This window comes from Orbicella franksi, chromosome 14 (genome assembly GCF_964199315.1).
Source record: "Orbicella franksi chromosome 14, jaOrbFran1.1, whole genome shotgun sequence".
Classification (NCBI taxonomy): domain Eukaryota; kingdom Metazoa; phylum Cnidaria; class Anthozoa; order Scleractinia; family Merulinidae; genus Orbicella; species Orbicella franksi.
In genome coordinates, this window is record NC_138158.1 from 22,946,344 (window position 1) to 22,970,899 (window position 24,556).

The following is a 24,556-nucleotide window of genomic DNA, read 5'->3' on the forward strand; positions in this document are numbered from 1 at the left end:
TTCAATATATATGTTATCAGATTTTTTTTCTGATAAAGTGATTGACGCCAATATGTTGCCCATTTTTTTCGATCCACTTTAGAACAAAAACTAACAACCCAGCCAAAGGAAAACATCAGTTTTTTCATACAAAATCAGTATCCAGTTCTCGCCGCTTCTTTCCTTGCATGGAAAATTAGAAAGTATACGGATTAAAGCTGATGAAGTGCTAGAAATGTTAAAGCGAAACATTTTTCTCTGAAAGAATTTTTTGAAGAAATATTAATACTCACTTTTAATGGGCGTTATCTTGGCAGTTCTCAGCCACCTCTTTAACATGTGTCGCTGTTACAAGCATATCTTGAGAGAGCCTCCGTTATCACAGGAGAGCAAAAAAATTCCATAAGGGTTAAGAACTGGGGGAATAAATGGGCCTGCTTCCCAATTCTGTGTGGTTTTCCTCTCGAGAAAAGCCGCAGGATTTTGGTGGATTTCCCGCAAGGCTTGCGAAAAATTAGCGATTGTGAAATCACTGTGCTATCGCTGAAAGATTGAAATGCGTTCTACAGTCTTACACACGACAGCGACGGGAATCCTCCAAATACTTCGGTGAGAAAAGAGAGAAAGGGGAAAATAGGAAAGAGAGAAAATATGTCGAGTGCTATCTTTACACAGGAATTAATGAACTTGTATGATGCTTTCCTTTCAAAATCTCTAAATGAAAAATCCTGGCGATCATTTGATTTCAGTACGCAAATCAAATGATTCGGGACCATTCGGCGTTGGGAAAGTTTGGAATGTTATGAAGTACTGTGTTAGATCACCAGGGTATTTTTTTTCATCAGCGTGATCTTTTAGCGTGAAATCTCTGACGTTTGTGGACCACACAAAGATTTCAATCGTAAACTGATGCATAATGAATGCATGATGAATAATGACGCGGGGATGATGGCAAGGTTTCACAACAATTAGGAATGTGTCTTGGTCGACACGGTAAACTATGGAGAAAACTTGTTAAACTAATCTAAAATACAAAATTTTTTGCACAAAACACAATTCCTCTCAGAGCATTAAAAGTGTGAATACCAAAAGACTACCGATTCTACTCTGTGTTGTCACTACAAAGCCCGCAAAGAGGGTGATCAGCAAAACTTGGAAAAATTAATTGATGAAGGAATGAAGAAACGCGAGTTCATATTGTCTAGTTGGAGGAAATGTTAAGACATGAAGTGTGACAGTGAAGAAAAAAGTAAACAGGTCGAAATAATCCGACTCAGACAGTGAGATCTGTATGTTGACCGCCTCCCCCCCCCCCCCCCCCCATGTTGACCCATTTTGAACATTTTGCCACGTCCGACCGCAAGCCGATATAATGAGCTCGCATTGCATTATTCTTGGCACTTAGAGCTTAGTAGCCTGGCCTACATTCTCGTTCACTATTTACAATCGATACAAAACTACAAGTTATTCCAGGTATTTACACTGAGTTTACTTAGCATTCTTCGCAGAGATGCTGCATTTTATCAGTTTGCTATGATCCCTAGATCGTAAATTTTAAGAAGAAGTGCTTTGTATGCCGAAAAAGCCTCGAAGTTTCTCGCTGTATCGCAGAAACTAAGCAACTATATTCGACCACGATGCCTATTTTATCAGGTAAGCATTTCAGTTTTGGTAGCCCATATGGGATTTGTAAGAGCTATCAAGGTTTAAAGGTTATTTATGGTTTTAAGGAGAAGTGCTTTGCATGCCGAAATAGCCTCAAGCTTTCTCGCTGTATCGCAGAAACTAAGCAACTATACTCGAACAATATGCCTATTTTATCAGGTGAGCATTTCTGTTTTGTAGCCCGATATGCGATCTGCAATAGCTATCAAGGTTTAAGGGTTATTTACACTACTGTTGCCTGAATTAATCTTGTCTAACTAAAAAGTATCTCGCATTCAAGTGTTGCAGTGATGCGGTATGGTTTTTTCGTATCACTTCGAATTCCATAGTTCTGATCTGACTTATGTGAGCTTTAAACCTCATATGCGGACTACTTGATTTAGCGAGTCTACAAGCCTTCGATTAAAGCTTAGAACCATTTCCCCAAAATTTCATTGTTAATATAGTATTTAGATATCCCACCGAAGGTTTTAAAATTCGCATTTCATGTAGGCTTAAATTTATTGTAGAAGTAAGCTTACATGTATTTACTTGTAAGCTTACACGTAGTTAATCACCGTTTGCGTTCAAACTGCAAAGTGTTGTCAACATTCCGCAAATATTTCAAGGCTTTGTAATCCACAATGTCTTAACCAGAGGGCAATTGAGTGTTTTCTTTGTTTGCAGAAATGATTCTTTAATGGCAGCCAAATACATATAAATATTTTTGTTTTGACTAGACTTAACAATAGAGTTCTAAATATAGATATACCCTGGAGTAGTTCATTTATGCCATAATTTAATATATATGTTATTGTTTGGCATTTAAGCTACAGGTTATTGTTAAGCATAAAATGCTAAAAGCTACTTAAAACATTGTCCACCTTTGTACAAAGCATGGTAGTGCATGGCTTTCTAGAACAGCTTACACTGCAGTATTTGCCTGTCATTATAGAACTGTGTAAAACAGCCACTGTGACAATGCAACTAGAAACCTAGAAAAGATAGTAAAATTGCAGGCATGATTGAGCATAGTTACCACCGTGCATATTAAGCCTGGTTCTCATATGCCGCCGCCATACCTGGGACATAGCTGCTGGCATGGCCTGGGACACCGTTACGGCATATGTGAACATTTATCGCCGAATCATAATCTATCCCAGGCATTGACCGCTGGCTTGCCTGCGAAGTTGAGCTGAGTTCAACTTCGCAGGCAAGCCGGCGGTTGTCGGTGAGGAGAATATTTTATGTGAACATCATCTGCGGATGCAACGTACTACTGTAAGACGTTTCGATCTATATTTATGGGTAAAATGGTTCAAACTTGCACAATTCGATTTGCATTTCGCACAAATGTGAGTACGTTGGCGATCCATCGCAGATGCGTCGGGGACCCACTGGGACAGATCGCTGAATGTTGTCAGTTGCAACCGGCGACTATGTCGCAGATAGATCGGCAGGATATGAGAACCAGGCTTTATGCAGAACACACACAGTGAAGAATAATAAAAGCGTTATTAAACATTTTACAGAATTGGGTATACATGTAACTGGATTTCTAAACCTTACAAGATGACAAGGCGATTTATTCAAGATGATGAAAATAAAATACAAGAAAAAGCACATCTTGAGCCTCCATGCACAAACTATAGACCATTGTCACCTTTAATTGTTATATATGTATCTTTTTTCTTCTTTTGTTACGCTAATGTTGTAATTTCAAAACTGTAAGTGCAAAATAAAGTGAAGTTAAAGTTAAAGTTGAAAAGGAAAACTAGAGGTTGACCCTATGGTATTTCCCTAAATAAAGGGATAAAACACAAAACCTACATGTATACAAGCAGCAATTTGAAAATGCCCTAATTCCTTTAGTATATGTGTCAAACTAGCAGGCTCAAATTTTGGTTTAGATGCAATTTTTGGCATATTTCTTCATTTGCACATTCTGGAAATGTATTTTTGTGTAATCTTGACTAAGAGATTAATGCAAACCTCTTTTACAAAATTATGCATGCTTTTCACACTTGTGATCTCATTAATTATTAATTTGTCTATATTGTTGCAGTATTCAATTTTTGTTTGAGACACTGTTAATCATGTCTATTTGTTAATTTAATAGTTTACACTTGATTAATGCTACTGTAATGTTACGACATTAAACTGGTTCAACGTGTAATTGGGATAATCTTATTGATGATAATCAAATTTTAATTAATAATCTTTGTCAAGCTGACAGAATCATACCCAAAGCAGGCAGGTACAGTGCAGTACACATGCATGTATAGAGAAGCTACATGTATATTTCAGAGGATAGCCAAGATTTTTCAAAAAAGGGGAGGGGGGTCACATTGTGTCAAAGTGAGGGTACTCGCCAGATTGTCATGTCATTTTTGCCACCTTTGATAGGTTGTTTGCTTAAAAAGGTGTACAAAAGGGGGGGGGGTCATGGGCACTCCAGGAGCCCCCCCTAGATATGCCCCTGTATTTACAGGCAATCAGATGTTGTGGATTAATGTACACTTGGTGTGATTTTTCATGTTTTGGTGAGGCCAAAATAATTCCAGCCCTTCAGGCCTTAAATTAAGGTGGGATCCCACAAAATTTCCAATCCCTGGCCATAAATATTTTCACTTAGTCTATTAAGTTGGGGGGTGGGGGTGGTTGTTGAGGGCCTGCTAGGTGTCTCCCCCTAGATTTGTGACTGACTCATAAATGGACTAGTCACAGATATACTATTTGAGGTATGTTACAGGGATAATTGTAACTCTGGATCTAGAATTCTCATCAGTGAAACATGTGTACAGTCTCATCCTTTGCTGTATGTATCTGCACAAAACTTATTAATTTTTACCTGTACATGTACTCACACCACTCAAACTTGACCTTTCATTTTATTATGCTGACCAAGATTAGAAAGAGTAGTAATATAAAGGGGGAAGCTACACAAAGCGTACAAAGTTAATTCCTTTTTGGTCTCATTTCTTTTCTATCAGATACATCTCGAGCAGTGGAAATTTTGGATGGCTTTCAACAGAAGCTCAAATCCCAAGGAGACACTGATAATGACGAGGAACTCGAGCGAATCAAACAGATGTTGGAAAGTCCTCTGTTTCGTCAGCTTTTGGTCATACAACAGTCTGTGAGAGAGCTAAATAAACAGCTAAAACATATACCTCCTGGAGCTGTTCAAGACTTTGAGTTCTCTCCAACAGGAGAACTGGTATTTCCACACCATTCTACATCAGAAGGAGAAGAAACCACAATAAGAAATGAACCAACCTCTACAGCTGGTGTATTTGACCAAGGACCAAATGAAAATGTTGAACCAGCTGCAAGGAATGGTCAGCCTGAAGCTTGGTTAGATGCTCAGCAGGCATCATATGCTTATTCATCTCCTGAGGACCTTCCAGCTGAGGTGGAATTTGAGTTACCTCATGACAACAGAGATCAAATTGCCAAAGAGCTTAAGAAATCCAAATTTGGCAAGAATGAAGACTTCCAAAAGGGTATTGAAACTTTGGCACAAGGTCGTCAGGTAGAGACTGTGAAGTTGATGAAACCAGACCAAGGTGGCTTGGGTTTTAGTGTTGTTGGGTTGAAGAGTGAAAATCGTGGAGAGTTAGGAATTTTCATCCAAGAGATTCAGCGTGAAGGTGTTGCGGGAAGGTAAATTAATTAAACAGTGTTTAACTCATGGTCCATGAATCAGCGTTTGTTGGGCAGGCTCAAAGTTGCTTAGTACATCAACTAAGGTGAAGTGATTCATTCGACATATATAAGATTCCAGCTAATCCTTCGTACTTACGAAGAAGTACACATGTATAGACAGGACTGTCTGGTGTAAGGACCTGAAGTAAGGTCGTAGAGAAGCTGGTTGAAGCTGTGTGAAAACTGGCAGAATTCATTGTTTTAAGTAATATATCAAACACAAGTGACAGTCTTTCATTGAGATATCCAAACACCGAGAAGAGAGTTGATAATACGACGAGCAGCAGAGTATTTTTGACAAAATTTGAGGTGTTTGGATAACCGAGTAAAAACTCTCAGCGTCTTGAGTTTTTGATATATCTTCTCAACTGAAATAAATGGAGTAGTGAAATCGTCAAAATCTCTGCCAGTTACGACCGAGTATCCAAACCTCCTTCACGGTTGTGATTTTCTTTGTCTTAACTTGATGAATTGTTATTGAGGTTGAGAAGGAAGAATAAAAAAATGCTGTCAAGTCATCACAGTAGCGACATCTCTCATCACAGGCTGACGAGACTCACACAATTTTCATACTCCTTTGAAAGTGTAGCTGCTCCAAAATGTATTTGAAAGGTATTAATCAGCAGAATTGAATAGTTAGTGTAATACCAACATTGACATGAATATGTACTCTCCTTATCTTTGTAGTGATGGACGGCTACAAGAAAGTGACCAGATTCTTGCAATAGACGGCAAACAGCTTGACAGCGGAGTATCACATCAACAAGCGATTGGAGTTTTACAGCAAACTAGTGGGGAAGTTGAACTGATTGTGGCCAGAGGTGGAATTCCACGGTCACGAAATTTGTCACGTACAACCTCTGGAGCAAGTTCAATGTTGTCTCGTACACCCTCAGATGTTAGTACTGTTTCTCGCACATCTGTGACAGTACCTGTAAGTACACCATGTCACATACAAAGCATGAACCTTGTGTACAGAAATTGTTCGAAAATTTTCTTTGGTGCACATAATGTATACAGTGTGGTAAATATATTTATTTTGTAATACTTAACAAAACTGATCTTGGCATATTCCAGGCTGGTGATGGGGAGAATTTGCGGCATATTGAGACTGTGGAGTTACATAATGATGGCTCAGGCCTGGGGTTTGGCATTGTTGGTGGAAGAAGCACTGGAGTTATTGTGAAGACCATCTTACCAGGAGGGGTTGCCGATAGGGTGTGTATAGACTTAGGCTTGAAAAATATTTTTAAAAGGTAGTTATCTGTTAGAATATGGTTATATATATATATATATATATATATATATATATATATATATATATATATATATATATATATATATATATATATATATATATATATATGTAAATAAGGTGTTATTAGTAGGGTAGAACTTGTCAGCCATTTGACCGACCACATTTGCAGTGTTTTCCACTGCTAACTGTTCTGTCTGAGAGTGCCTTCTGGACTGCTTGTAATATGATTATTGGTAGAAAAGATGTGAAATAAGCAACACTACAGAGAAGTACTGTTCAGTAGCTGTAAATTGAAATTTATAATACTGACACGTCATGTGATCGCTGATTATCTGTAGGACGGGCGTCTACGAAGTGGTGATCACATTCTTCAAATCGGTGAAGTTAATGTTGGTGGCATGGGTAGTGAACAGGTAGCTCAGGTGTTGCGTAAAGTGGGACAACACGTCAAACTTGTTATTGCCAGACTGGTGACTGATGAGTCCAATGTTGATGCTTCCTCCAGAGAAGAGGTATTTGTTGCATCACATAACAATTAAGTCATTGATGGCATGAGTGTACCATGTAACTGTGATGTACTTTGTCCATATTTACATGTAGATTCCAAATAATTTTTCTTACATACTGACAAGTACTATTAGCAAAATGAAATGCTGACTTTAAGGTAAATGAGTTTGCTGAGTGTGAGTTTGCTGGCTTAAGTAACTTGATCATGCACAGTATATTTGACTGATGTTTTTGCAGGAAATCAGGGATGTACCTGTAGAAACATTTGATGTTGAACTTGTGAAAGACAGCAGAGGCTTGGGTATTACCATTGCAGGATATGTTGAACAGTCTTCAGGTATGTTGACATGTGCTACCGCACTGAACTTGTAGACATGTTAGAGCCATGCATCACCTCAGTGACACAGGTTTAATGCTGGCATAGAATACAGTAATAAGACGATTCCTGATGAATTAACAATTATAACATTTTGCATTGCTTGTCAAAAGTAAACATACTTGATAAGAAAAGTTAATCTAAACTCTGCATATGAGCTAAGTGGCCAATCAGGATAGCACTTATCTTCGGTTTTGGTAGTATGAAGTAACTAGGAGTGTTTCCACATGTACTCCCCCTGGATGGGATTCTAGTCCATCACAGGGCTACCCCCCCCCTCCCCACCAGGTGTTCAATTTGCTGGTACGAACATGTATTTATAAACCTTGATGGAGAGAGGTACTGTGAGAGTAAATTGCTGATTCGGAGGTGAACACAATAACCATGAAGCCACTGCACCATCATATATGTCAAAAGTGCCGCACTAAAATTTCAATGAGGATTCCACATTTAAAGCTACATGCTGTGTCAAGTAACATCTAAAATGAAAGTCTCATTTTTTTTCTTTTGTATTTTCAGCTGAATTATCAGGAATCTTCGTGAAAAGTATTGCAGAGGGAAGTACTGCCGCAGTTGACGGCAGGTTAAGAGTTAACGACCAAATTATCGAAGTCGATGATATCAGCCTCCATGGAAAAGATAACCAGCAGGCTGTGGAAATTCTCAAACAAACTGGAGCTGTTGTCAGGCTTAGGGCCGCACGACATGGCAGACATCGCCTCAGTAGGCCTCAGACCCCTGTTGGTAAGCAACGAGATGTGGTTAGTTAGTGAATGACTAATTAAAGGGAACTTATACGGTACTTACGCAGCATACAGTAGCAGGCACGCAATATGTGCAAAGAGATGCACTTATGTTATGTACATTAATGTACAGGATGTATTTTATGCAAAAGGCTTCAACTTCATACATGTACATCTCCTTAACAACAAGGATTTTTCAAGGATTCTTAAATATATTTGAAAGATCTTGCGAAGATCCTGAAATAAAATAACATTAATATCTTCGAAGATCCTCTAAGATCTTGGCTAGAAAGATCAAGATCCTCAAAGATGCTCAAAGATCCTGACAAGAAAGATGAATATCGTTTTAGATCCTTGCAGATGCCGACAAGCATACAGAGTTGTATAGAACTCTTTTGAGGATCTTGGCAAGAATTTTCAAAGATCTTGTTAAGGTCTTATCAATAGGATCCTCAACAATTTTAATGAATATCTTTGAAGATCCTTAAAGATCTTCAAAAGATTTTCACCAGGGATTAGCACAGAGGAAAAGTGTCTGATGTCTTACTTGCAGCACTAAAAACCTCCACCACTCTTCCTAGGAATGCATTCAACCGTCCCTTCATGAGGTCGTTCAAGTGTTAGTCACATGTGGATGTATGTTTTTGTAACCATCTTTTGTAGATGAGGTTACTGCAACAGCTTCACTGAGTGCGCAGTCCAGTGCAAGTCTAGCTGATGCATCTGTGGTGCATGTGGATTCAGTTGCTCTGGAACCAAAGACTGGTATGGGTTACGTGTGCAATGTGTCACTATCTGAAGTAAAAGAAAACCATTCAGCTCTCAAGGACACTTGGTGTGCAGCATACATGAACACAGAGTGTGTTTGGAAGTTAATTATCATAGGCCTTTCCTACAGAGCTTCCTGATTTTTAATTTCTAGGATTTTTAATTTCAACTTGTAGTGAAAAATGTAATTGAACAGAAGTATTTACTTTTACAGACCCAGAAAGTGTTAAGGAGCATTACAGCAATCTGCTAGGAGATAGTGTGGATATTTTGGTAAGTAAGATGTGGTGGAATCGTTTCTGTATGTATTATTAATAATCAAGGTGGTGCTAGTCATTTTTGCATCTGCTCTCCATCTCCTTGTCCTTTATGAATTCCTCCCCTCTTCCTTACTTTTCCCATCCATCTGTCCATTTGTGTGTCAGCAGTGATTGTGACTACTTTTATTACGTGCATGTCAAAAGGTTGCAGATATATCAAAATTCCAATCAGGTGGAGGGCTGGGGATCAGCTTAGAAGGAACACAAAATCCACAGGGTAAGGAAAAATAAATTGTAACTCATGTACGTGTAAACTACTGCTTATTGTAACATCACTTTGACATTTTACTTGACACATGGAAAAAATTGTGTGACCAACAAATAGGATTTTGATTCAAAGGCAGTCAAAAGGGCTATGTTATTTGTTTCATATACATGTACATGTACAATGTAATTACATGTAATAACTCTTACTACAGTCTACAGGTAGTTCTAGTTAGTCTTATGTGATCGTCAGGGTGAGGGTTTGCTACAGTATGTGGAAGTAGCTAGGGATATGTGCACTCCAGTTTTTATCTGTGTCACTGACCAAAGAAATGGAAAAGTGTTCTGTACTAAATAGAGAAAGATTTCTTAATGGCCAGGTTTTGGCACTACAGTTGATAACATTGCAGTACTTTACAGTGTATTACAAATAAATTTTATGTGGTAAATATAGGTATACATATTGCTGCACCAATTACAGTACATTTCATTCCACACCCCACTAGCCCAAAAATACTCTGATTAACCATGGCACCCAAAAACGGACTTAACCACCTTAGTAATTATTACAATTTTTGCAGATGGTTCTCTGCCATGGCACAGAGTACATGCTGTCAGTCCTGAGGGTCCTGTGGGAAAGAATGGAATTGTTCAACCTGGTGATCATCTAGTGGAGGTAAAGACTTGGGATAACTAAATCATCATGTACATATGTTATACACTGTAGATCAAGTGTCTGCTTTCATTGCATCCCCTTCATGCATGCAAAGGGTCACCACTTGACTTCTTTCTTTGCATGGATTTGGTGCCTATAAAGCTCAGTGATATGTGTGACTGGTTTCACGCTTATTTAAAGAAAAGGGCACAGAGTTCGCAGTGTTGTGGTCTGGCCCTGTCTCTTGGGGTGGTGCTTCATACGGGATTAACCTCATTACACCTTTCCCCCTTGGACAAAATTGTCCAAGAAAAAATGATTGTATGACTATGACTGTTATTTCCTTGCTTGCTAGATTCTCATTCTTTCTTTGATCATTTCTGTTGCCTCAAAGGTGAATGGTGTCAGTGTCCTTGAGTTAAGTCATTCAGAAGTTGTTGCACTGATTCAAGGATTGCCAATGGACTTTCGATTGGTAGTTGCTAGGAAATGTGACTTGACAGAGGATGAACCAATCACAGCAGAGGCTGAGTTGGACATGGAAAGCCTACCAAATGAGAGTCGGAGACCAGGTGAGAGAAGATGTCAATCAGAGGATTTCAGTCCATGTTACATGGGTTGTGTTGGAGAGGGGTGTATAGGGTGCAGTGTGTCTTTGCTCATGGTAAAAGCTAACACTTTTAATGTGCATGGTGCACTGTAACTAGTGTGTGAGCGAGCTCCAGTGTCAGGATTTTTCACTTAAGTGCTGCTTCCCGGTTTTTGGCTTTGGCACACAAGCAAGTCTAAGAATGACATGGGAGACCTTAGAAACTAGACCCGACTTGACTTGATAGTGAGCTCTGTGCACTGGACCAGCTAGTCTCATCTCACATGCATGGCTTTAGTGTCCCCAGCCCAAACATGAGAGCCTTCTCACCCGCTACACTATAACATATACGAACAAGACACTCTCTGTTGTTATTACACTGTTAGTAATAATAGCTATACTATATTTTCAAGATGATGGATATGTTGACATGGATATAACGACTCCAAGCCCCATGCTGTCTGCCTTGCCTGATAGCCCCAGTCCCACTGGGTTCAATGAATCCACTATGTCGCAGTCCATGTGGACTGAGGAGATTGAGTATGTGGATCTGGAAAAAGGGGATAGAGGACTGGGATTTAGTATCTTGGATTACAAGGTGAGTTTCATATACCGGACAAACAAATTGAAATGATAATACTCCAGACACACGTGTGTGATGACACAGAAAGAGTGTCATGGTAGTTAAATTTGTGTCAGTTTGGTGCGACTAAAGCTTATTGCTTTTGTTTGAGTAGGGTGTTTAATCTCAGGCTTACTGTGCAATATAACATGGTAAATCATGTTTAATACAGCTTGATAGTGTCTGTAAAAACAGTTTGTAACTAATAGCAATGTGGGACTGTCATTATTGTCCAGTTTTCCCACCTCAGTACCCTTGGAAACTCAATTAACGTATAAATTTGACAGGACATTTTTTATGTACCTGTAAGTGCTGACTAAAAATTTTGTTGATACTTTTCCATTGTTAGGATCCAGTCTCCCCTGAGAAGACCGTGATTGTGATCCGGAGCCTGGTACCTGGAGGTGTGGCAGATCAAGATGGCCGCCTGAAGCCAGTGGACCGTCTAATGTCTGTTAACGATACCAACCTGGAACATTCCTCACTCAGTTTTGCTGTTGAGACACTCAAAGGAACGCCCAAAGGTCAGTGTTAATAACTCGTAGCCAGGGATGGAAATGGTGGACAGTCTTTCTTATTTTGTTTGACAATTCAAGTTAACCCCTGGTTCGTTTGCTTGTTAATGAAAAGAAATTAGAGGACTTCAAAGTGTATTGCAAGGCTTTTGTTAATCGTTTTAATTGCAGAGTGATGGTTGTGATGCAGACGTTTCTTTCGTTTGTTTTTTTGTTCACTTTAAATATTCTCTTTACCTTCCAGGTAAAGTTAGAATTGGTGTGGCCAGGCCAATACCTTTGCCTGATGACGATGAAGAATACGAGGAGAGCCCACCAGACACTGCAAGATACAATGGCGAGCCTCTGCTCAAAGATGCTGAACAGCAGAAACGAGGTAACTTCAATCAACCCTGTCATTCCTTCTTGTGTCCAAACAGTACCACATGAAAATACTGTTCAGTAGCCTTTAGTTGAATGATCACACACCAAAGTGTCATCCACAGACTTACAGTTACAACCACCTTTTACAGCATAATACACAGTACCACATGAAAGAGCTACTCAACAGCTTTGATTACAATGGTCACACACTAGAGTTTGATCTCCAGACTTAAAAGTTAGAACCACCTTTTTCAGCACAATACACAGTACCAAATGAAAGAGCTACTCAACAGCTTTGATTAGAATGGTCACACACTAGAGTTTGATCTCCAGACTTAAAAGTTAGAACCACCTTTTTCAGCACAATACACAGTACCAAATGAAAGAGCTACTCAACACCTTTGATTAGAATGGTCACACACTAGAGTTTGATCTCCAGACTTAAAAGTTAGAACCACCTTGTACAGCATAATACACAGTACCACGTGAAAGAGCTACTCAACAGCTTTGACTAGAATGGTCACACACTAGAGTTTGATCTCCAGACTTAAAAGTTAGAACCACCTTTTTCATCACAATACACAGTACCACTTGAAAATACTGCCCAATAGCTTTCATTTGAATGGTCACACACTAAGGTTTCATCCAAAGACTTCAAAGTTACAAATGAATGTAGGTCTACCGTGGTAATCAAAATAAAACAACACTACATAACTGCTTAAAAGCTTTTATTTGAATAGTCACACACTTGGGTTTCGTCAAATGACTCGAAAACACTACACTGTAAATAATGCTCTTTGCTGTTTGATTTGTTCCTTCACCTGTAACTGTGTATTTTTTTTCAGACCAACAGGCCGCCCTGATGGGTGATATTGAAGTTGAAAAGGAGAGTGATAACGAGTCTAGTGGTAGCGAAAGTGAACAGTCATCAAAGTTTGACTTTGGACCGCCGCTGTTGTTTTCAGGAGATTCCATTGATATGGACAGTTTACCAGATAATATTAAATCAAGAATTGAGACTATCACTATTCGAAGACAGATGGTTGGAAAACTGGGTAAGTGGATTGTTTGTGACTCGGGTTTTCAGTTGGAGAATGATGCCCTGTTCACATTACGCCGGAGGAATTTGAAAACGGAGGTTTCACTCTGAAAACGCATCATATGATTGTTTTCCTTCCACACTACGCCGGAGGAATTTAAAAACGCAACAATCACCGGTCATTTTGGATTTGTGTTTGAGGAAAACGGGGTCAGGAAAATCACATGATTATTGTAACGCCGTCGTTTTCGAAAAAGCTCCGTTTTCAAAGTGTTTTCCGTCCACAGGAAAACGAAAAGCCGGTATTTTCACGTTTCTCCGGTTTGAAGAGCGTTTTCGGATAAGTGTGGACAGTAGGCCTAACTGTAGAAAGAAACCTCCGTTTTCAGATTCCTGCGGCGTAGTGTGGACGGGTCTGACTTGACTTTTCTGTTAGTTTTTCAAACCTTGCAGCCAACAAAACAGCCAACAACCGTGCATAGAACGTTTTGACATCTTTCTGTCTTTATGTTTCCTGAAAAATCGAGCAACGGATGACAATTTTCTCGAGTTTCCGGAATGTTCACTTGGATCTGGAAAGAACTTCCGAATCACTAGAATGCCTGGTACTTTCCAAGGCGCCATTTACTCCGTGCTTTCGCCAAGCCATGTTACACACAAGTAATTTAAACTGTTTCATTTGCTGTATTTTTCCATGTCATTCCAGGTTTGACTCTGAAGGGTGATGAAGACGGCTGTGGTTGTGTGGTGAAGTCTGTACTTAAGGGCGGTGCGGTGGGATTAGATGGACGGATTGGAGTTGGAGATCACATTGTTTCCGTGAATGATGAAAGCATGATTAGTTTATCAGGCCACAGGGCCAGGTAAGGACATCAGTACTACAAAATTAAAGTTGTCGTGAGCACTTGATGTCCCGTTGCTCACCAACGACAATGGCGTTTCCAAGGAAACAGTATCGTTAACATTACTCCTGTTTATTTTTTGCAGGTCTGTGCTCAGAAAGCAATCTTTGCTGAAGGACATCGTGTAAGTATTTCTGAATTAATTTCTTTACAATTTTTTATTTTCAACGTGTTGTTAATTTGTTCGTTTAGTTTTGTAACTCACCCATCTCATGTTGTTCTCCAGGTTCACTTTCATTCGTAGTGAGATGACGCCAGCACGAGCTATTCAACAGTCTCCCTCGTCCTTCCTGGAAGACAGCTCTACGTCGTCAGTACACTCGTCGTCCCAGTCCCTGGAGGTTGAAGCTGAGCGAGAGCAGAGAAGGTGATAACGTTATGAGTTTTTGCAACCCGTTTTTGATCTTATACTTTCTAGCGTTACCTTGATGCTATTCTTCCGTTTTGGTTCGTTTTTTTGAAGTTTCGTCTAATTTATAGCCCAGTTTGTATTAGACAGAGCGTATCTTAACTTAACGCCCAGTTCATTCAAACTTTCAGAGAGGAATCTGAAGAGTACAATATTCCCGAGGGAGTAGAAAACCTGCCTGACCTGCTTCAACCGGCTAGACCCCCCATCTACGATGAACCAGGAGTTCGTGTGGTGGAACTCAACCGCGAGCCTGACAGTGGCCTGGGGATTAGTATCATTGGTGGCAAAGTCGGACCCCAGGGCATGGGCCTCAAAGGAATCTTTATCAGGCATGTACTGGAGTCCAGTCCTGCTGCGCGTTTAGGAACGTTGGCTACTGGTGACCAGATTTTGGAGGTGAGGATTTTAGGTTTGGTTTGACTGACTTGTAAAGTTGTTTAGTAAAAACGTATTTCTAAGCCTACTCATTCTACCCCTGTTAGGTTGATGGGCACGATCTTCGTGACGCGTCACATGACGAGGCGGTGGAGATTATCAAGCGAGCCAAGAATCCAGTGCGGTTTGTTGTCAGAACAGTGGCTCCACCCAAACCACCGCGCATGCCTGAAGTCACCCTCAATAATGTAAGCAGCCTCTAACGCAGACGCTCTTTGGGCTCGTCAGGAAGATTGCGTGACGAGCCCAAAGAGCGTCTGTGTAAGAGGCTGCTAGCAATGTATAGCGCTGAAAAATGTAACAAGAAAAGTGACAACAACAAATATGTAAACAAGGCCAGAAAACTAGCGTCGTGATACTTTTTAAAGAGATTAAGTTATAACTATTGACTTTCATGTCCGTTTGGCGGGGATCTTGTTACCGTAAGGATGATAATATGAAGGGTTTTTAAGTGGGATTTTGCGGCAATTATCCATGATTTCCGTTTTTTAGTATGCGTCTGGTTTCTCAGAATTGGATTAGAGAAAATGTTTAAGCTGAGAACACAATATAGCGAAGACTATTGTTGATGTCGAGAATTGTCTTAAGGAGTTTTTTGCCGATCTTTGGCAACAGGTTTAAGTCGGTGTAAAAAAAAAAAATCTTCTAAAAAAGATTTGTGTTTGGTTTAGCCTAAACTCGTTAATGATTAATTGCTTGTTATTAATTAATTGAGATTCTCTTTTCCAATTGGAGAGTTCTGCGTTTGATTGTCAATTACGGGAAGAGAAAACAAAAAGTTTCTGTTGAAATAGAAATATTATTATTTTTGCGCTTAACAGAGTGAAATAAAAAGAAAAGGTGGATAAATTTGATAACTGCCCGAGAGATAAGATTTATTTCCGACAAGTGTTAAATTTCGGGGTCTTTGATGGAGATTTATCGAGAAAAGATCACGTTTTAGCAATAAGATATATTGGATTTATTATAATTTTCTACAGCGTTTCAATGGAGGAAGAAACAGATTGGAAACGTATGTTATTCGGCAAAGATCAAAACACATCAACTGTAAGAACGGAAGACAACGCGTCATTTGCGTGAAATATTGCAACAAAACTTTCGTAGCGAACAATAACAGAGCTGCTGCAATCTTCACGGATAAGTGGATTTTCCCGTCGTTGTAAAATGCCGTTTCGTTTTGGCAAATCGAAGGGATTAAAACTGGGCAGAAGCTACATCTCTGAGGTAATAACTAAAATAATACTAAAATAATACTCCTTTTATGAAGCGTGTTCGTACTTGAGAATTTCAGGATATATTTGTACCTTATTTGGCTAACGTGTTGTAACTTTTAAGGTAAATTACAAGAGATCAGCCTCCGAGTATTTCGTCGACCATCGCAGTTGTACATTAGCTATATTGAGTGTTTTGATGCTAAAGAGTTTTATAAGGATTTTCGTATCATTTTTGCTTCGGTACTTTTTTTCCTTTTCAATATTTTTTAAACAGAGTCTTTTACGCGTAAATTAAGACTTCAAAACGATTTAAATAATATACTTATAAGCGGGTTATAATTGATGACGTCTTAACAACTGACATTTTGTATGGTTTGAAAATCTTATGTGACTCTCTCATTGTATTGCATTTATTTTGCTTTAGTTGTAGGTTTTTGTATTAATTGTATTCGTCGCGTCTAGTGTTACAAGGCTTACAATTAAGCTCTAATTTGATTTCACCGAGATATGGTAACGCCAAACTGAACAAGAACAGTGCGGTACATTGTTAATCACTTTATAAAAACTTTGTCGCGTCTTATTACGTTAAAATAAGATTTCATCTTGGTACTGAAGCCCTGAGGTGTCCCGTGAAATCTCGGTTAGCCATGGGCTTATGCAACTTTGAGAGGGGATATGGGTGGGCTTTGGAACTTGAGGAGCATATTCCAAAGTAGGTGGGGTCGGGAGACCCAACAAAGGCTTGAAAAAATAACCTAAACTAATATGCTCTGTGATTAATTGTTGTCATTTGGACCCTCCTTCTAACATTACTCCTAACAGCTGACGCAATAACCAGTAACCAGAGCCTGGGCGTATTAGCAGAATTAGAGGCGGGGGGAGGGGTGATATAACCCGGATTTAAGGGTATATGGCGTATTTGATGTCAAAAGCATAGTTCATTATACATGTATGAGATGTTAGTTGTTCTCCTGCGAAAGGTCTCTCCCTCCCCCGTTTCCGTGTGAGAACATACGAAATTTCGTGGGGAGTGCTTTTCGTTAGTAAATAGGATCTTTGTCTCTTCTCTTACAAGGTGGAGCCCAGTAGTGTGACGGTGACCAGTGCCAGGCCCTCGGCCGAGGCAGATAGTTTACCTTCAGATGAGTCGCTCAGAAAAGACATTCCAATCCCCGCCAAAAATCTGACAGCTGACGAGTTGGAGGAACCAATCACAACCGTTGTCAAGACTGACGGTGTGCAAGCTGAGATTGAGAGCAAGCTGATAAATCTACCGCCTCGTTTTAATGTGGTCAGGAGCGAAGAGGATAGAAAACGTAAGTTAGCCCCTTGATTTTATTGGGTTGTCTAATAAGTCAGTATTTGAGGTAAGACGCAGGAGGCACGCGCGAGGACAATGCGCGCACCCCTTTCAGCCCCTCCCCCTGCATCACGTGATACATTGCCTCTACCTTGAGACGAGGTTGGAGTTAAAAAAGAAGAAAGGATCACGGGGTACAGGAAAACGTACCACGTGATGTGTGACGCGTGTCTCTTAACATAGTTTGCTTACTTTACTTCATTTGTCAACATTTTCACTTGCTGTATATCGTTTCCAGGACAACTAAGGATAAAATACCCGGATGTTACTGGCGACTTTATTTTCGCGGATCTCGTGAAAGGAGGCACAGGATTAGGTAAGTAAAAACAGTTCTTTCTCAACAAGCTCTTGTCGAGTCGAGGGAAATGCCAATGTTTTGACACTCGTAATTAGGTCCTACTGCTTTCACTGGTGAGAATCCTGTCTATAACCTGTTTTTCTTGTTATTCTTTACAAGGTTTGAGTATCGCGGGCGGCAAAGGCGCAGCGGCAAATCGCATTTTTGTGGTGGACGTCAAGCCAGGCGGGCCAGCGGAGAGGAATGGAAAAATCCAGCAAGCTGACGAGATCCTGGAGGTTAATGAAGTCTCCATTAGAGGGTTAACTCATTACGAGGCCTCCGCAATCCTGAAGGTAAGTCGAATATTAAAATTACGGCTGATGAACTCGTTTTCGTTAGATGAAAACGCGCCATTCTCAACAACCTTCGTGGAAGTCGCTTTCAAAACGTTTAAGGCCCTTCTACACTTTCTTACTGCTTTTTTATTTGCAAACGGATGTTTCTTTTTAAAAACGCACTCCACAGTGGAGATAAAGGTTCTGAATAGCCCTCCTTTGCCAAAATGGCCAACATGTATGTAAAACATTTTCGTTGTGAATGGCATAGAGTTGATGCATGTACCATATATTTTTCTTCTCAACTCACAGAACACCCCACCAGAGGTTCAACTCGTGTTAGGCCGGTCACAAGAAGCCGCTGATTTCCTTAGTCGATCCAGGACACCGCCGGCTCAAGAATCTCCCAGAGGCCATCAGTGGTTCGAACCGGAACTGAAACCACTTAATATTCGCACCGTCGAGTCGTCACCGTCAGCACAACGAAGAGAGACCGGAAGTCCCCGACGGTCAAGTCCTAGCCCTAGTTCCAGTCCTCCACCGGTTGCAGAGGGTATCGCTGTTTCACCCACGCTTTTGAAGGAACTGTCAGGGGGTCAGAAGGTTGAGGTTATTGACTTTGTTAAGGTGTGTTGACCATGAATTTTACTCGTAAAATTGTTATTTGGTTCAACCCAAACGCTTAAATTACCCGAATAATAACAAAATGATTAAAGTGAGTAACAAATTTAAGGGCGTTTTTCTCATTTCTGGCTGCTGTCAGAAAGGAAATCGTGTTTGTGTCTAGAAGTCTAATTTTGTTAACGTCAAGATTTTTTGTCTCTGACAGAGTCCGACCGGTCTTGGATTTGCTGTAGTAGAAGGCCCAGGATTTGGTGAGGGCGAGACAGGCATTTATGTGAAGGACATCACTGAGGGAGGCCCTGCTCAAAAGGTACATCAATTCCATGAGCTTGTGTTGTTGAATTACAAGGCAACAAATATGCGTGTTACAAAGTTTTTAGACTTCTAAGTGTTTGTGGAAATGGCAATTTTGGCGGTAACTTGGCATGTGCAACGTTATGTTGCCTAGAGACCTCGCTGCAGCTGGCAAACCGTGCGCTCAGTCAATTCTTCGATTCGTGATTCTGCGAGAAAAAAATGGTGTTTGAAAGTTATCCTTTTCTGCTTTTCTTCAGGACGGCCGACTTAGAAAAGGAGATCAACTGATCGCAGTGGACAATCAGCCCATAGTGGGACTGACTCATGCTGAGGTAAATAATATGACGTAACATTTATAAGTGATGATTGTGGTAATATATGTTAACTGTTCACGCTAAACTTTTCTGACGACATATCTGTTTACAGGCCGTTGTTATATTGAAGAGAACCAAGGGGAAAGTGTCACTTGTGGTTGCTAGGAAACAGGCACTTGCTGGAAGTCCACCTGCTTCCGATAAACCAACATCCTCCAGTGTTTCCCCGAGGAGGGAGACCGGAAGTCCTCGTGTTCACAAGAAAGGACCTCCTGTTGCCAAGAAACCAGTCAGGGGATCTATATCAGAACCAGAAAAAACCGAAAGTCCGAGGAAAGCAGAGAGTCCTCAGTGGTCTAAAAAGGCCTATGAGAGTTTGCCAAGCGGAAGTGCGCTGACCGGAAGTGCGCCGACAGGAAGTCCTGTGGCATCGGGAAGTGAACCAGTACAACCGCAAGCTTTTGAGCCTGTAGTTCAGATTGTCCAGCAGTCTCCCAGAGAAGCAGCACGTAAGTTTTTTTTAACAACCTTGCTCACTTCGATTGCCTTGCTAAACTAGTCAGTAGGTTGCCATTTACGAGGGTTTTGGGAATTGACGAATTCTTTTCTTGGTTACGTTTTGTACACAGCTGCTTCGCCGACATTAACCCCGCCCCCAGATCCCCGCACTACACCGATCATTCCCGGTCAAGAATGTGTGATAGAGATTCCTAAAGGCAACACAGGCCTCGGGCTGAGTATAGTTGGCGGTGCAGATACGCTGCTGGTAAGTCGCACTTTCGGTACTGATGTTGCACTAAATTCTCAGAAGTAACTATAAAAGGAATGTATAGATGTGGTATAGAGAATTCGTCAACTGATTCATGATCATTTTTCAGGGCGCCATCGTCATCCATGAAGTGTATGAAGATGGGGCGGCGGCTAAAGATGGCAGACTTTGGGCTGGCGATCAAATTCTAGAAGTAAGATCACGTTATTTTATGGTTTTTCTGTTGATTATTTTTTAGAGTAGGTTAAAGGACATGGCCTTTGCTTCCCGCGAGGTGCAATACGCTTGTGGACAAGCGCTGTGCTACTCGCAGAAATCTGCGATTTTTCAGCATGTTTGGGAGGATAACATTAACGCATCCTAGGCGGATGGAAGCGAAAAACCCAATGAGACCGACTGGAAGAGAAAGATGTAACTAGAGAAAAGCGCGAGAAAACATATTCCACTAAGTCTAAGTTATGAGCTGTTTAAACATTTACCATTTACACGGAGAAACCGGTTTGTCAACGGTTTGTGCAAATGCTAAGCAAAAATTCTTGATGGTAAGTTTCGTTGCGATTGTCTATTTACCATTGACTTATATATATAAAAAAAAACAATTTACCGAGAAACTGAGAAAGTCTAGGACGAATTCGACCTGATCATAATTCCAAAATGGCGGTGAAAAATTGCAAGTTGCAAGCAGAGTTTCCACTTGAATATTTCGGTTAGAAATATTGGACTATCTTACAAGACGTTCCGTTTACTTCGAAAATTTTCCGGTCGGTCGAGCCAAAATTGTCTTACCATTTACATTCTGACGGAAACTTCCGGAACTTTTTGGTGAATGGGTAAAGAGCTTTAGACTTTCTACACAGTTGAACTGTGCTTGTCATAACTGTTGTTGGTGTTGTTGGATTTTTTAGGTGAATCATGTCGATCTACGCGAGGCAACACATGACATGGCCATCACAGCTCTCAGACAGACTCCAGCTGTTGTTCGACTGATTGTTCTCAGGGACGAGTCCCAGTTTAAAGATGAAGGTATGCCCGAACTCTTGGAGGCAGTAGATTGAGTAGTTTGTTGGGATGTTACCCAGTTCCAAGCGCTATTGGTCCTTTGTCTCTAATCAAAGTTTTTTTCTTTACTAGAAGCCTTTGAGTACCTCACGTTAGACTTAAACAAGGTTCCTGGGCAGGGACTGGGTTTAAGTATTGTTGGAAGAAGGTAGGATAGCTCAGTTGTCATACGATGCCTGTAATTATTATTTCTAAAGCAACCGAAAGTTGTCTGGCGTCTTTACAATTGTAGATTATTTTTATTATTTTTTAGTGTTCTTTTTTTATTTTTTCCTTTCTTAAAGGAATGACACAGGAGTATTCGTTTCAGACGTGGTGAGTTGTGGTTAACATTACTAGGGTTAACTTAATTAATCTACCTTCTGTCTTCCCAACTAACACTCTCCAATAGAAATCGTCACTTCGAAATAGGCAGCTCTCTGTCGCCTTGTCTTACCGACTACAATTTATCCTGGCGTGAAAAATTATCAGTCTTCCTTTAACTTTGCAAATTTATTACAGAACCCTTCGCAGCGGAAAAACGATGCATTTGGGAAGTTTACATATTTCTTCGGAGAACTGTTGTTGCTGTTGTTTTCTTTTTTCGGTCAGACGTTTCTGCAATCCCATTTGTTAACTCCTATTCTGATTAACAGGTCAAGGGAGGCATCGCAGAGGCTGACGGTCGTCTTCTTGCTGGTGACCAGATCCTCTCGGTAAACGGCGAAGATCTCAAGAACGCTACTCAAGATATAGCTGCTGCTGTACTGAAGGTAAAATGGATCGCTCTGACTCCTTCTCTTTACTTGCCGAAGATTGAGGAGTTTACCGACACGAGATACAAGATTGAAGTTGAGAATAACTTCCCTTTGCAAGGCAAACTGGGTGGGAATATTGCTGCTACTAAACCACCCACCCTATGCCTCCTCCTTCCTTCCTTCTTTTTCTGCTCCCCTCACCCCTCCTCTTAGGAAGGCCTGATACTCAGGCTACTTCTCAGGCTAATTGAAACTAAGTTATGACTACAGTCAATGTTTACGAACAGAATGCTCATTTCATACACATATCGTTTTCTTTTAGCGCACCACCGGTCGTGTCATTCTTGAAGTTGCTCGCCTGAAGCACGGCACCAGTTCCCGGCCGTCCTCAATGAGCAGTTTGCCCAACATATATCCAGGGACCGAATCAATGAGCAGCATGGAAAATATCTCGGTCCATGTGCCACTCGGTTAGTACACTGAAACATGATTCATCGACTGGATTTTTTTTTGTTTTCTTTTCTTTTACTGGCGACACTTTTAGTTACAGAAGATTATTTCACGATTACCACATTTGTTTAGTCATCATCCAACTGAAATATTATGGATAAGGTTCGTTGTAAATGACTATTGCTAATTAATCTGAATTCGTTTAGAAAGCAATTCAAAGATAACTACGCTCAGCTTGTATTACAAACTCGCAGTAATTTTTATTTCCATCCTTTCTTTAGACCCAGAACAACCGGAAGTTGGTCCCGATCCCTCATCCGTTAGCAGTCTTCCTCCGACAGGTTTCTCTCCGACTTCCTCCATGGCGCAGGAAAATGTTGAATTTGTTCAGTCCGATGAAGAAGGAGATGAGGCGTAAGTAAACTACACAGATTTTTTTTTATCGCCAATAACAGATTTCAGTTCTCAAATAGCTCTCCAAATATTGCTAAAGCCAACACGAAGTTTTCAAAACATTTCCGAAGTTTTCCGAAGTCCATCCGAAGATTTTTACGAAGATTTCAGAAAATTACTGAAGGTTTCCGAAGCCCATCCGAGGATTTTTGAAAATGATCCGAAGATTTCCAGAAACTAGTTGAAAGCGTTGGTGTGATTTCCATCCCAATTATCATGTGAAGGTTGTTAGTTTTCGTGATATTTGACAAACAGGCTTAGTCGGTTGTCGAATTTCAAAATGCGTTATCACTGCATTTAAATCAGTGGTGAAACTTTTACTTGTTTTCTTTCAGACCTCTTGAACCGAAAATTATCGAGCTAGAACGAGGACCCGAGGGCCTGGGATTCAGTATCGTGGGCGGGCATGGGAGTCCCCATGGCGACCTGCCAATCTACGTCAAAACTGTCTTCCCGACTGGCGCTGCGGCCCGTGATGGACGACTGAAACGTGGCGATCAGATTATAGCTGTGAATGGAGAGAGCCTCGTGGGAGTCGCGCACGAGTCTGCAGTGTCTATGTTGAAGAGAACCAAGGGAAGAATTATTCTTACAGTGCTTTCATAAAGTCATTGGAATTCAACAGGGAGTGCAATCTGTGTTGCAAAGCGACAGTGACTGCATGGGCACCATGTGCTTATTTCGCCGTCAAAAGCCTCGGTGTAAACAAATTGTGTTAATTCATATAGCCAGCGAAACAAATCTGTTGTAAGTTAATGATGCTGTTTTTCATTCTTTCGAAATAGCGACAACTTTGTTGGCGTTTTCGTTATCATTGAAGATTTCGGTTTTGTAATGTACCTGTAGAATTGTAAAGGATCTGTTTTCATGTCATGAATTATACACCCCACTGGTTTAATAGTAAAAAGGCTTTGCGAAAGGAAGCCAAGAGCGCGATTTTAGGTTTTTGTATTATTTTATACTATAATTGGAGTTAATTCAATAGCCAGTTGACTATTTTACCAGTAAACTAATTGGAAATTATATAGATTAAAAGAAGCCACACACCGCTTTTTTCGGGCTGAGCCACCTCTTTTGATGTTGTAGGAACACTCAAAAGGCTTGCAATCGTTTCTTTATCCCATAAAACGTAAGTGGTTGATGAAACATTGATTCATTTAGGAACGTGCTAATCGTTGATTCCCAGTGGAAATAACAAATCACGAATTTGTACTGCCAAGAGAGTAAAAAGCAATTTATTAAAAAAAAAAGTTTCTCAAACATTGTACATGAGTTGCAGTTGGTCTTTCTTTTAAGTAAGACATTTCGAGGGAGCGAGGGAATTTGTTCCAGACACTCGGGTCACGTGACTCTTGGAGAGCGATTCAAACCTGGTTCAGCTAAAAAAAGACCACTACCTCATTCCCACTCATACTCATGCCTTTCCCAAAAAAAGGTTTTGTCCCGGTCACCGGGCTGGAGTGTTCTATGGGAAAATTCTCATCCCGGTAACCGGGCCAGCCCGGCTTCTCATGTGAACACATCGGAAATTTTACGAAGGAAAGAGTGGATGGGCGAGATCTCGGAAAGAGAGCCAGTCCGGTTGGGCTCACGTGAAGGGGCCCTATCAGGAAAGAATCAGTAGA

The 24,556-nt window shown here is 40.5% G+C and overlaps 1 protein-coding gene across 1 annotated transcript; it reads left to right on the forward strand.

The window, feature by feature from the left end:
- Positions 1–1,651: 1,651 nt before the first annotated feature.
- On the forward strand, positions 1,652–24,550 carry LOC145468509 (multiple PDZ domain protein-like). The gene is made up of 37 exons (XM_081452249.1): positions 1,652–1,803; positions 4,617–5,289; positions 6,019–6,265; positions 6,409–6,549; positions 6,928–7,101; positions 7,334–7,433; positions 7,992–8,216; positions 8,879–8,980; positions 9,198–9,256; positions 9,448–9,520; positions 10,089–10,183; positions 10,557–10,734; positions 11,165–11,349; positions 11,723–11,897; positions 12,133–12,264; positions 13,097–13,306; positions 13,997–14,153; positions 14,278–14,316; positions 14,419–14,559; positions 14,733–15,000; positions 15,087–15,227; positions 17,329–17,569; positions 17,852–17,929; positions 18,071–18,246; positions 18,541–18,855; positions 19,058–19,162; positions 19,407–19,481; positions 19,576–19,972; positions 20,093–20,229; positions 20,342–20,425; positions 21,138–21,255; positions 21,364–21,439; positions 21,576–21,606; positions 21,927–22,043; positions 22,351–22,498; positions 22,760–22,892; positions 23,267–24,550. Exons 1-37 carry the CDS (start codon positions 1,788–1,790, stop codon positions 23,535–23,537), a joined length of 6,033 nt encoding a protein of 2,010 aa, XP_081308375.1. The 5' UTR covers positions 1,652–1,787; the 3' UTR covers positions 23,538–24,550.
- Positions 24,551–24,556: the final 6 nt, after the last annotated feature.